Source organism: Bombus vancouverensis, chromosome 1 (assembly GCF_051014615.1).
Source record: "Bombus vancouverensis nearcticus chromosome 1, iyBomVanc1_principal, whole genome shotgun sequence".
NCBI classification, from domain to species: Eukaryota; Metazoa; Arthropoda; class Insecta; order Hymenoptera; family Apidae; genus Bombus; species Bombus vancouverensis.
In genome coordinates, this window is record NC_134911.1 from 6,943,304 (window position 1) to 6,959,882 (window position 16,579).

Consider the following 16,579-nt stretch of genomic DNA (forward strand, 5'->3'; position numbering starts at 1 on the left):
TCGAACAGTTGTGTATCTATTATTTCCTTATAAAACGAAATAAACTTTTGGGACAATCTGATATTGTTCTATATTTACTATATTTATTACAACATTTGTGTTTTTATAGAGTGTAGTATTTTTCTACTACGTTACTACATTATACACAATGATTTATTTGTAAATTAATGATATCAAATCTTGTTTATTACTTCTACAATCAATACGTATCGTTTATTAATAGAGTAGACATGATTTTTAAATGTTATATCTAATCGTCAAATTTTTTACTATGATCATACATGTCGTTGTTTTGAAACATTTTTATCACAGTCATATAAACGGTCTGGACTTGTCTTCTGCATCTTCCTACAATTATAATATAATAAGTACAATAGGAGCATAGTGTTCTAACAAACAGAATACTTTTTAATAATATTACCTATTTTAAAACTAGTTCTTTGATTGGCTTAAAGACAATGGAATGGATTGATAGTCTTGATGGTGAATCTAATAATATGCTTTGTATTTCAATATTTCTTTTACTTTAAACATTTTGATTTTTAAGTTTACTATTTAAAACTGTATAGTCCTTCACTATTATATCCAGTAGCCATCTATATAATGATTTATCTTTAATAAAAAATAATTTCTTACAATCTACATAGAATAAAAAGCTAACTACATACTTGCATTCATTTTTAATACCTATTGTATTATCTTTTACCTGATCTCCTTTCCAAATACATGAACATATTTCCACTCTAATAACATGTTCTATGTCTAAGTTTCCAACTAAGTTTTCTAATTCATCAATAGGCCGTTTTATATCCGGTTTGCTTGAAAGCCTATTATCAAATATAATAAAGTATATACATGAAAGTACTATTAAGTTAAATGTATTACATTATATCTACAATCGGTAATCTGTGCATGAACAACAATGCAAGCTTAAGCAATATATTTAACTTTCTTACAACAACAATGGCTTTTCTGAAATATATTGATGTGAAATTAATTCACCAAATGGAACTTTATTTTTTGTTAGGTGGAAAATATTACACTAGCAACCACCATGTGTTGCAACAGGTGCTCGACTACTAGTGTCAGGAAATTTAAGAGGTGATTCTTGAAGTCGAACTAAGACGGAAATCAAGAATAAAAAAATTGTGTTTCCGGCTTTAGTTTTTAGTTATTGACAATTAAAAATCGGTCAAAATACCCCTGCACGCGAGCAAACCTCCTTACACGAACGAAAGGAGGTCGACACATGAGCGGTAGTTTAACTTGTACAAGTCGTAGACAAGAATACCATGATATTCAGAGCTGAAAACGAAACAATTTTACAAAAGAAATAGTAAATTGAACATTAAACCTGTTTACTCATGGAAATACATAAGAGCATATCGGAAACTATAATATAAATGGCCCTGTGAAATTTCCAGGTACAGGTGATTAATGTTCTCACTAATCCTTTACATAGTCTTTTCCTAATCCTCTCATAAAAAGGTTGTACACGCACCGTGATTGTCTCGACTGCGAGCGTCCACAAGAAATGGAAAATGGCACTTAGTTAATGGCACTTAATGGAAGGGAATATATCCGCTCTTCTCGCTTGAGGGGTTAATGTACATAAGAGTCTGTTACTACAGGTACTATCTAGATACTACATTATATGAGACAGACCTTAATATGAAGCAATTTAGAACTATATATCTAAATTTTGACAGTCAAAAGATATTAACATTCCAGGTGTCAGCTGAAGGGCAACAATAGAAAGAGATAAAAACAACAACAGAAAAAACAATCTTGAGTTCTGGTTCTGAGCATAGTTTCTTTTCTTTTTATTTTTCTTTAGTATCTTTCTTTTATCATAAACATTTTCCATAGTTTTATATTCCAACTAATGTTTGCATTGTAGTATTTTGAGATAATGTTTTAATGTGATTCAGGAATTTGTTGCAATAATAACCACTTATGAGGGGAATCCCTTTATATAAATATATTTCTACATACAATATGTTTGTGCGAGATAATGCACGAATTAAAAAGGTAAATGTATTTTAAAAAAGGTATATAAGTGTATGTATAATATAAATGCAAGAATATTATAGTGATAAGTCCTTGAATGACTGCGTTTAATCACGTTTTCTGACACTCAGACTGCACACCTGTTATTTATCACAGAATGGATTTTCAAACAGGTAGATATTTTAGAGACTGATAGCAAGTGATAAACAATCATTTCACGGAAACATAAATTCTTCGTCTTGATCAGTGTCTACTTTATATTGTATTATTGTTGTTAATTACTTAAAAATAACTAACTAGTCTGTAGCTAATCAAAGCCTTAGAAATTCTGTGTAAATGTTTCTATATTACATATACGTTTCATAACGTTTTTTTAAGAAAAACAAATGAAATATGGATATTCGACTTAATATGTTTATTCTGTGTGTAGCGAGTATTTTTTAGTTATTATTTTTAAACTAGATATTTTTCCAACTTTATCTTTATTATAGTTTTTAAGTTTTTCAAGCTTTTCTGTTTTCGATCATTTAAAGATGATATCTAATGACTCAAAATACATAGTGATTCGCTTAAAGTACATATTAAGTGTCTAGAAGAAAATCTATATATGCCTTTCTTGTGTAAATTTAAATTTTTATCTAATTTTTTGTTATTGTTAAAAAGGAGAAATTTAATATCAAAATACAAATCAGTTTTATATTCAAGATCGAAATCTTGTGTTAACAAAAATAATTTCTTTTATAGATGCATGAATCATGTTTTACAACGATAATAATTAATGTAAAATGTCAATGTCCAAATCTCGTCGACAAACATTTATTCTACGATACGTATTCGGGGAAATTCGATTGGCTATGAATAATTTATATCTCTAAAATTAACTTCAGGAATAAATCTATGGCATATTTAACAACTAATAATATTAGTAATATAATCGCAAACTAAGAATAAAAGCAAGAGTCCGTTACAAATTACAATTAAGTATATTAATTGTAAATATTATACAAACATTGATTGTAATATTAATGCATGTAGTAAAATGAGATAAACCTCATGAAATTCAATAAATTGACCACTTGAAATTGAATAAATACAATACAATATAAATTATAACTTGTAATAATTAAATTGTGGATTTTTATATATTTACAGAAAATTTACAGAATATGCATAAAATGTAAAAATATTAAAAATATCTAAAACAGGTTACTCGTTATAATATTCAATAGATAAAACAAGTTTCTCCTTAAATTATTCAATTTCTTAAGTGTTTATAAGTATCCGCAGTTAGTAATAAGAAATTTAGTAATATTGACGATAACCTACAATTTGTTTAATTTGTAATATAAATTTGTAAATATTTGTAAAGTAAATAACTTGTAATTTGTAGCTCATAAATTACAAAATTTTACCATAATGTCATTATGTACATACATATGAATATATAAACTTTAATTGAATTGACGAAAAGGTGTGCTAGGCGACGCAATCGGTAAATAGGGAAACTGTGTGACCAGTAATTGGAAGAAGAGAAGGTGAGACTTCGTCACTTAAAAATTTCATCACGTTTAAACGTGCGCGATTATTAATCGACGAGGAGGAGGGAGTAGTATGAAGTTTTATTTCGCCTTCACCGCTGAGTTGTAGCTCGTGGCCAGTCGTGGCAGTACAGCAGCGCGCCTCCTCTAACAAGGAGTTCGTTCAACACGTCTTCTACTTTTGCATTTATGGTGTTGTCCTCGTGTGGTGAACTTTGTATGCGTTTCACATGTCACCTCCGATAGCAGTACGAGAGCTGTATCGTACAGTATAAAACATCTAGATAAAACATTTCTATCAAAGAAATTTTATTTTTATTTACAATTAAATGCACAGTGTTTATTCTAGTGAATATTTCGTCGACATGTGTTTCTTCACAAATTACTAGATTGTGGATATTTATGCATTTAAGGGAAATTTAACGGTGATATACTGTATAGCATAACAAATTATCAATTATACTACGTACTTATTATAGTTATTGTATAGTATTGTACTTATTAATATTATATTACATATCGTATATTATTATACTGTTATAGCTTACTTATAGTATCTAGTAAGTAAAATGAATTTCTATTTGACTTCCACTTTTTTAACATTGTAACTACCATAAATAATAACCAATTTATGACTTTTTATAGAAACCTTATAAACTGATAACAGATTTTTTAAGATTTCAATGACTCATTATGATGTATATAGATAAAGCTTTTTCTTTTGCATTATGTATTTATTCATGTACTTCATTTTGATTTCTTTTTTACGAGTTTCACACTTTAGTCATCGAGTCTGTTAGTTATATTTATCAAAGATATGAATTTGTACAAACATCCGCGATCTACAAATTAAGTTACGATATAAACAAAACAAAATTTTTCGGTTAGCCAGATTAAAACATTATTAAACATAGAATATAGAAAGTTATATAAGTTTGTGTGAATTTGTTGTTTGAATACGATTTGGATGAAAGCGATTAATTTGTATTTTGTTCTCTAATCTTAGAGACATGCGGCAATAGCGCATCATAGGCTGATAATAGAACCAGTCTAGCGATACGAATGTATTGAGAGGACTTTAGATTCCAAATTTTAGCACGTGGAATTTATTTGAAACAATAATACTTCAATGTCATAAATGGTTCAAATACATATATAAAACACCAAATTTATTATATTATACCATTATTATTTACTATATTTATTATCATTATTAAAGTTAAAATTTTTGATGCATTTTATCTATATTTTTCGCTTTCTACAATGGAACTTTTTGACAGCGTTTCAACGTAGTCTCATGTTACGTACATCGATATTTACAATTCAAATCGGTAAGAATACGGATAAAATAAGTGTTGCCAACAGTTTTCTTAATCGTCCGTGACTACTAGATTGTAAATCTGTATGTACTTGTAGGAAATAAAAAAGTACTAGTTTATGAATATATTATAGAATGGATAAAGTATGACAACATATATATGTACATATAAAATACCAACAATATAATGCTTTATGTAATGTGTGGTATTAATATTAGTAATGGTATATTTAGGTAAAATTTTCTACTGAAATTCTCTTATTCAAATTATATTCTCAAAAATATAAATTCACATAAAAATCCACAATCTAATAACTACTATGTTACGTGAGGCTAAACCAATATAGATATTAGTGAATATTGAAAACATGATCTTTTTTAAATTAAATGAAGAAAATATGGAATAAAGTAAATGCATGAGAGCGTTCGAAGCTCTGGTTGCTTTGTATAAAATTCCATAAACGTCCACCCACAGTATGACGGTTACGAAATGCGACAATCAGTTCCTTGAGACTTGCTATACCAACTCGGTCTTTCTTTACTTCTCTTTTAGTTCTCGTTTCGCATATTGTTTATCGCGGTCTCATGTGTGTGTTTCGTTGTGTTTAGTGTTGATAACTCACATCGGCCATTAAGAAAAGAAGGAATTAGCAGCACATAGTGAAAAGTCGGATGTGAGGAACCGACGAAGATTGAACAAAGGAAATGAGCACGAAGGTACTCATCGAGATGCAACAGCAGCTGAGGCATATTGTGACCACCTCTGAAAATGCTCCGACCAGTACTAAGAAGCTAGAGGACTTAATGGATATCCAGAAATCGATTTTTTTAGTTTTCGAGGATATTACCTACTGCGCCAGGCCGTGGATACTTTCTGGAAGTAAGTTTTTCACTACAATCCAATTTTTACTAAGTCATTGTTATAAGCAAAATTGTTTGCTATAATAAATTCCGTAAAAAACTTGTTATATGGAAGTTATATAAATAATTTCTTGTTATGTAAAAACTTTTATAAAAAAATTTTTGCTTTTAATGTACATAAATAATTCCTTAATGTAATAAATTTTTTGTTCGTGCTTTTTTATTCGCATTCACATAAAGTTTCTTTAATATTGCAAATTTCATATAAAATTTTTTGTATTGGAAGTAAAGTATGAAATGCATTGATTGAATATGTTTGAATAAAGTGACATATTTCACGAAACTTTATTTATAGAAATCTTTACCTGATTTTTCTTATCGTGTAACGTAATAGGTTTGGCGTCTTGTTTACTCAATCCAAAATGTGTGGTGCATGATGAATTATCTTTTTTTCTTTCAAAGGAGTAATATTAATATCTAATTAGTACACAAGTGTATTGCGACCAACAAAGTCAATATGATGTTTATTCATGAGATAAGATCTTTACGAGTTAACGGAACTGAATGTGATAGCGTCCTAACGGATAACGGTTTTCGAAGTTGGCTAATTTTGTGGCAAACGGGGACGAAAATTTTCGCGTTCCATGTGAGTCAAAGTAGTAAAATAATCGCTTTTAATTAGCATGAATAAACTATATTAACTTTTCTAAGGCACATTCAAGCTGCTAGTAATTATGGAAATTTCACTTTTTTGTATTATTATATGTAAATGTTATATGCATTGTTGTTTATTACCAATGATATTTATTAGTGTTATTATATTTACAAGCGCATATACAAGTGTAGTATTATAACGTGCATTAATTGAATTATAGTAATTATAATAAATTTTTATTTTTTTCTAGATTTCCGAAAAAAATATTTTATAAATCATATTTTATATAATTAATATTTTATTGTATGGTTAGTTTTAAAACCAAAGATAATTGTTGATATCAATTCCAACCAATTTCTATTTATTATCACTTTTACTTATGTTACCTAACCTAACTGATAGCGGTAGGAAATTTAAAAAAGAATCAACTGTGGTGTAGTCTAATGTAAGTAAAGTGAAACGTTAATTTCAATTAGCTCACTTACACGGTAATTATAGTACATAAAGGATCATTTCTTGTATTTTTTTAGACTTTAAAATGTGTATAATGATTATCTAGACAACCAATGACCATACTAGAAAATAATCATTTTCTTATCTATCACTTTTTTTATGATAGTTTAGTAAGTATTCGTGGTAGATAACATTCATGTTAAAACAGTGTAGAATTAAATGTACCTAAAATAAAATATTCTTACTATATTTTAGTGCAAATATATCGTGGTAAATAAATTGTTTAGATGATAATACAATAGGAGTTGTTCTTGCTCTCCGAATCGGAATGCTTGAGAATTCCCTTGAGAGAGTACAAATATAGACTGTATCGTCTGTATCTGACTGCATGCACACTCGGACCCTCCCCTACCTCATCTCTCTGTGTTGTATGCGTGCGCCAATGTGTGCCGCCATATGAGTTTATTAACCCTGAAACGGTTAATAAACAGAAACGACAGAGAAGATGACAGAATAATAAACATCGTTGATACTGTCTTTAAAAAACATAATAGAGTCAAATCGTCCTTTACAAATTCAACAAGACCTTCATTATGCTACGGTCAACGATATAAGAAGCATCTTTTATCTTCATCTTTCTCTTTCCACGTAACTTTCTATGTATATATGTGATAAAAGTCCTTTTTTATTAAAGATATATATTATTATGTATTTCAAATATATAAATATGGTACATAACCTCAATAAGGGTTTAACATATCACATTAATTAAAAGATGAAATAATAATATCATACTGTTGGTTAGAAAATTATTCTTCCTTTATTTTTATTAGAGATATCGAGTACTTAAGATGATACGTAAATCCGACAGGGACCTAACATAGTATTAATTAAAAAAATAATATTGTAATAAGAAAAGTATGCTTTCCCCCACCACTACTCCCACCTTTGCCATTTTCCGTTCTCTCCTTTAAGTTCTTTTCCGTTGATTTTGCTTTCTAGTTTTACCGAACAGTGAAAACGATCGGTTTTAAGCGAGCCTTGTGAGCTTGTTTGCAAACATCGGGGAATGTAATATGATGCAGATCTCATGATCAGATGAAAACAGGACGAGGTAAACAGGTAAACCATAAGTAGGAATTATCACGTGTCTTTATTATCGGCAATTAATAATATACTTACGTAATTAGCAGTTTGGTGCTTTAGATTTATCGACACGCAATGTAGCATGCACTGAATTGGTGTTTTTCACTTTTAGTCGATAATTGACGGGAAGAATTCAAGACGAACAATTTCGAAATTCTTGCAGCGATGCGAGAGAAATGCGTCGGTATTGCAGAGTGAAAGTATGGACCGTTTAGTGTTTGCAAAAATTTCATAACATATAGCAGCTGCAGATTGTACTGATATACATATGTATATCTTTTATCGTTTATCTTTCATTAATATTTAGTTTCTCTATTACTTAGCCTCTGTCTTTTTCCTTCTCTCCTATTGAAAGTTTTTCGTTTCGCCCTTTTTCCTTCCTCTACTTTTTTTTCTTAAGACATTCTATTTACGGTATACGTTGCACGATGAGACACAAAAGTTGAAATTTCGCCCTTCGGCTGTAATTCTTTCCTTCTGAAGCCCTTCAGGCTCATCACGGATTTCCAAACATAGGATATTAAGCCTAAAAACTTGTAACTTCAAACAAATTTGGGAATTTACTATTTTTATAATTTATCTAGAAAACATTTTAAATTCGTTTATTTTCTATCACTACTACTTCATTACTTCATTATATAGACTGCCGATTTTTGTGCAAATTCACATTTTTATGTACACGACCAAAGAAATAGAACTTGAATTTGTTTTACCTATTAAAAAATTATAACGAGTACTCTACTTTCACTTAAATATTTTATATATTTTTGTATATTATACACATCCTATACAGTTGTGTACATCTTTAAATTTCGCATAAATACATAAAAATCTAGTTGTTATATAGACCTTGAAGTTCATCCATATCTTTAATTAAAGTTAAGTACCTAACTAAAATATTCGTGCAAAAAAGAAATAATCGTTTAATAAACGTATGTTTTTAATTAATTTCTGGAACTACGCAAAGTTATCTAATGTAAAAAATTTTGAAAAAATCTTACAAAAGTTTGCCATATAGAATACTATTTTTATTAGTGTTATAAATCAACTCATATGCGCGAGCCTTTATAAACTTTATACAGTTTACATTGAAAAGACAGCCTGTTATCGCTATAAAAACGAAGTTCAACAATGCATAATATCTATCCAATACTCCAACTTTCGTTGATAATTCAGCGGGCGTTATTTTTTTTAAGCCAGATATCGCTTAATAATATGCATGTCTGCAGAAAATATGTACATAAATGTTTGTTTCAGAAAAGACTGAACTATTAAAAAATTTGAGCGGCGAATTCAGAGCCGGCGAACTTACGGCAATTATGGGATTGTCCGGTGCTGGAAAGTCCACATTGATGGATGTTCTAACTGGCTTTACGTTAGTAGATCTCTTATCTGTATTTTCTTCTGTCTATAATCTCTTTTTATCATTTACATGATACAGAGTAAATAATTTCGATGAAATTTTATATGAATCATCGATAACAATCTGTTGAATTTGGGACAGGAAATGTAGATAACCATTAATGCTAAACAAGACACATTTGTATGAAGTTCCTGGATAAATTGGGCTCAATAGATTCACGTTGATAATAATTATCACTGATGATATTGTGCTACGATGTTGATTAATGATATAATATTATATAACTAGAAAATCAACCATAGAGAACTAAACTTTTTAACGTTTGATGAAGTCTTACACTCTTTCATATTAATATATCATATAATGTGTCTTATTTTTATTTAATCTCAGAAATATTATAACTATTATTGATATAAAAATTTCAGGCAAATAATAGTTTGACAAATCTTTTCTATGCACAATAATTTTGAGATTTGATTAAAGCGGAGAAACCCAGTAAAGAAATACAAGATTTCAAATAAATACAAGAAATCAAATGATTTCGCTACAAGTATTCCTCTTTTCAATAATTTTATGCCATTGATATTACATATTAGACCGAACGCTAGAAATATTTGTGGTTATAAAGTAACGTTGGCACGACTGCTATATTATAAGCAATTATTACATTACAGTAATCATAGTAGCATGTAGTGTGAAATTGTAAGTATCAAGTGCGGTCACATGTTCTGTTGCAAACGGTCAATTTCCGGTTGATCTTAAAATATGAGATATCATTGACCTACGGGGACTATGTCGCGATCTTTGTCATTTTTGACAACCATACGATTGACTTTATCAACCACTGATGACGCTATTAACGCTATATCAAATTGAAATTTTCAATGATTTGATATATCTTCGCTGACCTAAAATACATACCAAATACATACTAACTAGAAATTTTTAATCAAAACGAAATTCTCGCTCTACTTTAATAGAATAATGCTGGCAAATGAGTATATAAATGCTCACACATTTGCCACATGCCATATAAATTAGATGACAGTTTAACGGTCACAGCAGAAGGGGGAGTTGTACAAAGTTGATACGAGAAACACGTGTTTTTGAAACGAGTGTCTGGCTTGAAAGATGCTAGTATGAAAACTGAACATGTGATACACATGATATGAAGCATAATACAGTTAATATTTTTGTTGATTACTGTTGATATAATTCTATCATTTTATTACTATATTCATTTTATGTATTTTTAGCTGCCTCAAAATTTATTTTTAATAGTAATTTCTATATTGTTTGTTTTAGACAATGAACACATGAATGTTTCAAAACATTACTTCTAAACTATTAATCACAAAGTATTATTAAATGCTCAATTGTGGGAGATTGTAGTAATGAACACATAGTATCCTTTCATTGCTCGATCAAACAGACACGACCTGTATTTCCATTGAGTACGCATCGAAGTATAATTCGATGTTCATTGGATGAAATAGAATTATCACCGATAAACTTGCGTGACCAAAGAAATCTTGTATTTTATAAAAGAACGATAAACTACTATTTGCAACGCGAGTAGTTTCATGCTCTCATGAACGTTTGTTATAAGAAATTCCGTTAACATATTATTTATTCATTAATTAAATTTATATTCCACAATCATTGTTTATTGTCTGTATATTTTTATACTTCATATTCTAATTTTTAACATCATATCCATTTTTTACATATAAGAAATCATTGTGCAAATTACCACTAGAAGATTTAGAAAATGATATATTTAAAGGTTCTAAATAACAAATTAGATTTATATAGGTTCATCTTTTTTTAACTAAAGATGATAACGTTACTGAGTAATTTCTTTCTTACAATTTTATTTTTATCTCAATTATTGTTATCCAATATTTTTTTCTTTTATGGTAGTGAATTAAAAATATCAAATTGTGTCTAATGATTCATTATGAAAATTACAAACATACTAAGATCATCTGATTAGTTTATGCGATGTTTTAAGTAGGTTAGCTGAAGGCATTTTAAATCGACCATTGTGTGTTATCACGATGCATTTAACTGCATCGTGTAACTGATGAAAATTGGCACATTTACATAATTTGAATATCGATCCATTGTTTTCGGCACATGGACTGTACATAACACAGTTCCTCTGTAAATTAATCTTTCTATCTTCCATAAAATAAGAAAATTAACAAAGGAAATCGAAAAAATGGAAAAGAAGTCTAAAAAATGATGAAGAAAGTAAGAAAATTGGGAACGCGCTACAAATCGTAGGATTAAAAATGTATTTCATTACTTTGGGCCGTTTTCAGAACGACTGGCGTAACCGGGAATATAATGGTCAATTCAAAAGCTAGGAATCTCAATGAATTTCGAAGATTGTTAGCGTATATAATGCAAAACGACAATTTGCAGCCACTGTTGACCGTGCAGGAAGCAATGAACGTTGCTGCCGACCTAAAACTTACCACAAGTCCTCAACAAAAGAAACAAAAGGTATATTACATTTTATTCGTCAATCTGTAATATAATCGCAGAGTTGTTTGTTCTAAGCCACAACGCTCAAAGTAATTGAAAAATTACTCGTCGAAGACTTTGTTGTCTATAGCTTGTTTATAGTCATTTAGGAGCTCAAGGTCAGAGATGCAGCTCCCCATCATTAAAAATATCTCATTATTCATTCTTTAGGGTTAATTTTACTTTGTTTATTAGTAATTAATTTTTTCTTTGGTTTGAATAAGGTTGATCTAAGTTAAATTGGATATACTCAAATGAAAAATTGTATAATTTCTCTTTAACTTAAGAAAATTCATCATTCAAGAGGTCAAATACAACAGAAATTTTATGATGTTTACAGTATTGGACAAAAGCATAGATCAATGATATAATTATGTTATTATACCAATTACAATTAATGCCGTTAATATACCAATTAATACATATAAATATTATTAATATAATATAATATAATTGTTATGCGTATAATTGTTAAAGAAGTTGAATTAATTGCCCCATTAATTGCTTTATAGTTTCATAGTTTTATATTCTAGTTTATTATACAACATAACAAAAGTATCTCTTTTGGCATTTCATATTACTTAATTTAAAAGAAAACTAATTTTGAATCACGTTTTCAGATTGATCAGATTTTGGTCACAATGAGCCTGGATACATGTCGCCACACACGAACGGGAAAACTTAGCGGTGGAGAAAGGAAAAGACTGGCCATTGCATTGGAATTAATCAACAGTCCTCCGATTCTATTTCTCGATGAACCCACTAGGTATATACTTGTACTTTGATACCTGTATGCTTTATTCATATCAAACTATAAATTATTCACTATAAATTATTTCTTCCTAGAAAACTAATAATAACAATAAAGGTATAATTTGATATTAATTGCAGCGGACTAGACAGTGTGACCTCAAAATATTGTATAACGTTGCTAAAGCAGTTGGCAAAGGCGGGACAAACGGTGATTTGTTCTATTCATCAGCCCAGTGCTTCCTTGTTGAATATGATCGATCATCTTTACGTGGTGGCAGACGGAAATTGTGTGTACAGCGGTAGCACACAGAATTTAGTGCCTTATTTGAGCAGCCTCGGTTTGCAATGTCCAACTCACTATAATCCAGCTGATTATCGTAAGTAAATACTCGTAAGTAAATGGAAATCGGACATATTTCATATCATTTCCTTGATCATATTGCTAATTTACATTATATCCTATCTATAGTGATATCTCTGAATAAAGAATCACCAAAAAAGATATTGCACGAGCGTTTTGCATACATATTTAAGAAAGAAAAAGAGAGTATATGATTTATGGAAACGTGAACTATTGCTCCTTGCCTATTTTATTATGTAAAATTGTCGTGATGTACAAGACATTTGATGTACAAGACACAAAGCGCCTTTAATCATTCATATCATAAGTATCACGCAAAACATTCGTGAATTAGCAAGAAAATTTTATTAAAATATCCACTAACATTTCTTATTCGCTTCTTCAAATCAGTTTAAAAAGTTAAGGGTAACCAAGTTTAAATGATGTTTGAGAAAAAGTCTTTCTTTTTATAGTGATGGAAATCTGCAATGGAGATTACGGCAGATATCTGCCGCAGATGGTGAATGCCATCGAGAATGGAAAAAATAATGCATGGAGGTCAATCAGTAATGTAACCAACGTCAATCACCAAGAGGAAGTGATCGCTTTGAATGTGACAGCTTCGTTCCAAGCACTTCGACAACGGTCTCCGATGGAGATACAGCACGTTTATGGTAAACATAAAGCTGGTGCTGGGTGTGCCATTGGCTTCTGGAAACAGCTGTTCATTTTACTTAAAAGAAACGCTATCAGACTCTCGAGAGATAAGGTAATGAATAATTCGATCTTGGAATGAAAAATTTATCTAAAATGTAAATACAATGTAAATAAAAAAATATTTGCACTTGTTTATATTTTCCAATAAAGTATTTTTCTATCAGGTGCTACATTTCAATTATACGGTACTTTTTGTAATTTTATGAAAGTACTACTAAATGATACGAAAATTAATATACCTGAATCTAATTAATTAGTATGTAATGTGCAAATATTTTTTGCAGCCGCTGTATATTATTTACAAAATAGATTCGTTGTAACAGACAAAGCGTAGAAGAAAGTTATAGTATAACTCAGCCGCCAATTGTAAAATTACTCGCTAGTTGTAAGAAGAGCCAACACAATAGTATTAATAGATTCATTTGGATTTGTTAGTCTTCTCTATTTGTTGTACTTGTGACACGTGTACAGACTAGTCGCGTAAGAATAAAAATAGATATGCGACTGGCCCGTATCTTTTATATATAGATGTCTTCATATTTAGAACGCGAAAATGTACAATAATAATAAAGCGAGTCCCATCTGTGAGATCATTGATTACTGAATCAACGTCTATTAAATGATAAGAGCTGTGAAAGAGTTCTTTGTAATATTACCTTTCTTAAATTCGATTGTATGAGTTGAATTTAATAGTATAATTTGATTAGAATGTCTCGACTAAATTTGAAAATTAATACTAAAATGTTAAAAAAATTTTTTAGTAAATTTCACTGAATAACTCGGGAAATAGAAATGAATATGAAGATACAAAGTTCGTAACATTTCTAGAGAAATCTGACACTTGGAAAACATGTAATAAATAACATTAGTGATATAACCGCAGAAGTAATTGACCTTGGTTAAAGTATGATATTTCAGATACTTCTACCAATTTCAATGAATATATTTATAATAAAATTATATAGAAATTTAAACATCAAAGAAATATTAACTTTTTCAAATATTTTTCATGTATAATTTCGATGAACTTATCGAAGTGTGATGCCTTTTTCGATTTCGATGATTTTAAAATATATTGTAAAATTCAACATTTTGAACAATTTTTTCCTATTCGTATAACTGGCGATAAGCGTTAGTTTTAGAGTTATACGCAAAAATACCCTGCCGCTCGGCCTTAATTTTCAAGCTGGTTTGGGTTAGTAGTAATATGCGTCAATCCGACCGTCGCATGAGGCGGTTGACCAGTATTGTTTACACTTTACATTAATACCGATAAGGGGATTCGCAAATTGAGATTACTATTAACCCAACCTAGTTTGAAAAGTAATAGCGAATGGCGGGGTACTGTTGCGTCTAACTGGGAAACTAAGGACGAGTATTGAATTTTACAACATATTTCAAAAACATCAAAATCGGAGAGAGCGTCACATTTCGATAGATTGACCACAATTTCTTATATATATTTTTTCTTAACAAAGTAAGAAAACTTTCAAATTGCCTCCTGTCCTTTTCACAGGTATTAACATTTACACGACTTTCAATGCATTTTGTAATTGCCTTGATCGTTGGCGTGATCTATTTCAAAATAGGCCAAGATGCTGTCTACGTGTTGGATAACTTCAATCTTCTGTTTTTCAATATAATGTTTCTTATGTTCAGTGCCTTCAGCGCAACAGTAACAACATGTAAGCCGAAAACATTTTACCTTGTTTTCTTGAATAAAAATTGTTTATGTTAATCAATAAAAATTGTTATTACATCACAGTTCCCTCGGAGTTACCAATCACCATGCGGGAGCATTTCAATCGCTGGTACAAGTTACACTCTTTTTACCTTGCTAACAAGTTAGCTGACATTCCCATTCAATTCACAGCCATTTCTTTGTATATTCTCATTGTATATTATATGAGTGATCAATTATTAGAACTTCAACGATTTTGTCTCTACACGCTGATGTGTTTTGCCGTCAGTATGGTTGCTCAAACGTTTGGCCTTTTAGTTGGAACAGGAATGAAAGTACAGGTTTGTATGAACGTATATTTTTAAAAATATTTACCATATATTGCATTCTTATTTTATTATTTGTTTCAGCACGGTATGATCTTTGGACCACTCATGATTCTTCCATTTTTGATATTCAGTGGATTTTTCGTTCAATTCAGGGACGCTCATCCGTACTTACGATGGTTATTCCATTTATCGTTTCTTAAATATGGTTTCGAGGGTGTAATGATCGCCATTTATGGGTAAAGTGTACAGCATAAAATTTATTTTATAAAATTTGTTCCTTTCACATAATTGTTAACATAATATTCTTCTGTGATTTCAGGTATGATAGACCAAAGCTTTCTTGTTCAGACGTCTATTGCCATTTTGCTATACCGGAGACGTTGTTAAACGCTGTAGACATGAAGCAAGCTAACTATTGGTTCTGTTTGATTGTATTGGTCGCTCTATATATCGCACTGGATATTGGAACGTACACATTACTGAAATATAAGTTAGAGAAACGTGTATAAAAAGAAACACAAAATCGAAAATATGTGTGAGACGTCGGTGAAACATTTTTTCTACGATCGTGTTGTGTTCAGTGTAAATAGAACAATATAAATGAATTATTGTTAAAGACTGATTTTCTTTTAAAACTTCTGTATAAAAAGAAAGAAAGACAAGAATTTATAAGAAAATTTTATTGAAAAAAGAAAAAGAATATATATTTGCATTTAATTGTAGTTTTGTTATGGCAAAAAGAAGCAACGAATAATTATTTGCACAATACGATGTTGTTTGTCGAAACAGAAATAGAAATTCTTATCTTGAGATAGTAAATATCACGAACCAATGTCTTTTGATACTGTGTTTCGTATCGATTGATAACAGCAAATTTTTTGTA

The 16,579-nt window shown here is 29.8% G+C and overlaps 1 protein-coding gene across 15 annotated transcripts; it reads left to right on the forward strand.

Moving 5' to 3' along the window:
* The first annotated feature begins 3,628 nt into the window (after positions 1–3,628).
* On the forward strand, positions 3,629–16,524 carry LOC117160670 (ATP-binding cassette sub-family G member 4). Of its 15 annotated transcripts, none has more exons than XM_076627996.1 (11): positions 3,629–3,765; positions 5,476–5,746; positions 9,239–9,356; positions 11,672–11,855; positions 12,497–12,642; positions 12,768–13,006; positions 13,443–13,738; positions 15,203–15,371; positions 15,452–15,708; positions 15,778–15,932; positions 16,016–16,524. In XM_076627996.1, the coding sequence occupies exons 2-11, from the start codon at positions 5,572–5,574 to the stop codon at positions 16,203–16,205; spliced, it is 1,929 nt and encodes a 642-aa protein (XP_076484111.1). In that variant the 5' UTR covers positions 3,629–3,765; positions 5,476–5,571; the 3' UTR covers positions 16,206–16,524. The 15 variants fall into 15 exon arrangements, with proteins under 15 accessions (XP_076484111.1, XP_033197472.1, XP_033197471.1 ...); XM_033341581.2 differs by having other exon boundaries at positions 3,643–3,796; XM_033341580.2 differs by having other exon boundaries at positions 3,655–3,812.
* The last annotated feature ends 55 nt before the right edge of the window (positions 16,525–16,579 follow it).

Excerpts from the sequence above, each read along its gene's own strand:
- LOC117160670 (XM_076627996.1), top strand. The coding sequence starts at position 5,572 with ATGAGCACGAAGGTACTCATCGAGATGCAACAGCAGCTGAGGCATATT. Across the intron at positions 9,357-11,671 it reads GATGTTCTAACTGGCTTTAC|AACGACTGGCGTAACCGGGA; the intron begins GTTAGTAGATCT and ends GGCCGTTTTCAG. Across the intron at positions 13,739-15,202 it reads TCAGACTCTCGAGAGATAAG|GTATTAACATTTACACGACT; the intron begins GTAATGAATAAT and ends TCCTTTTCACAG.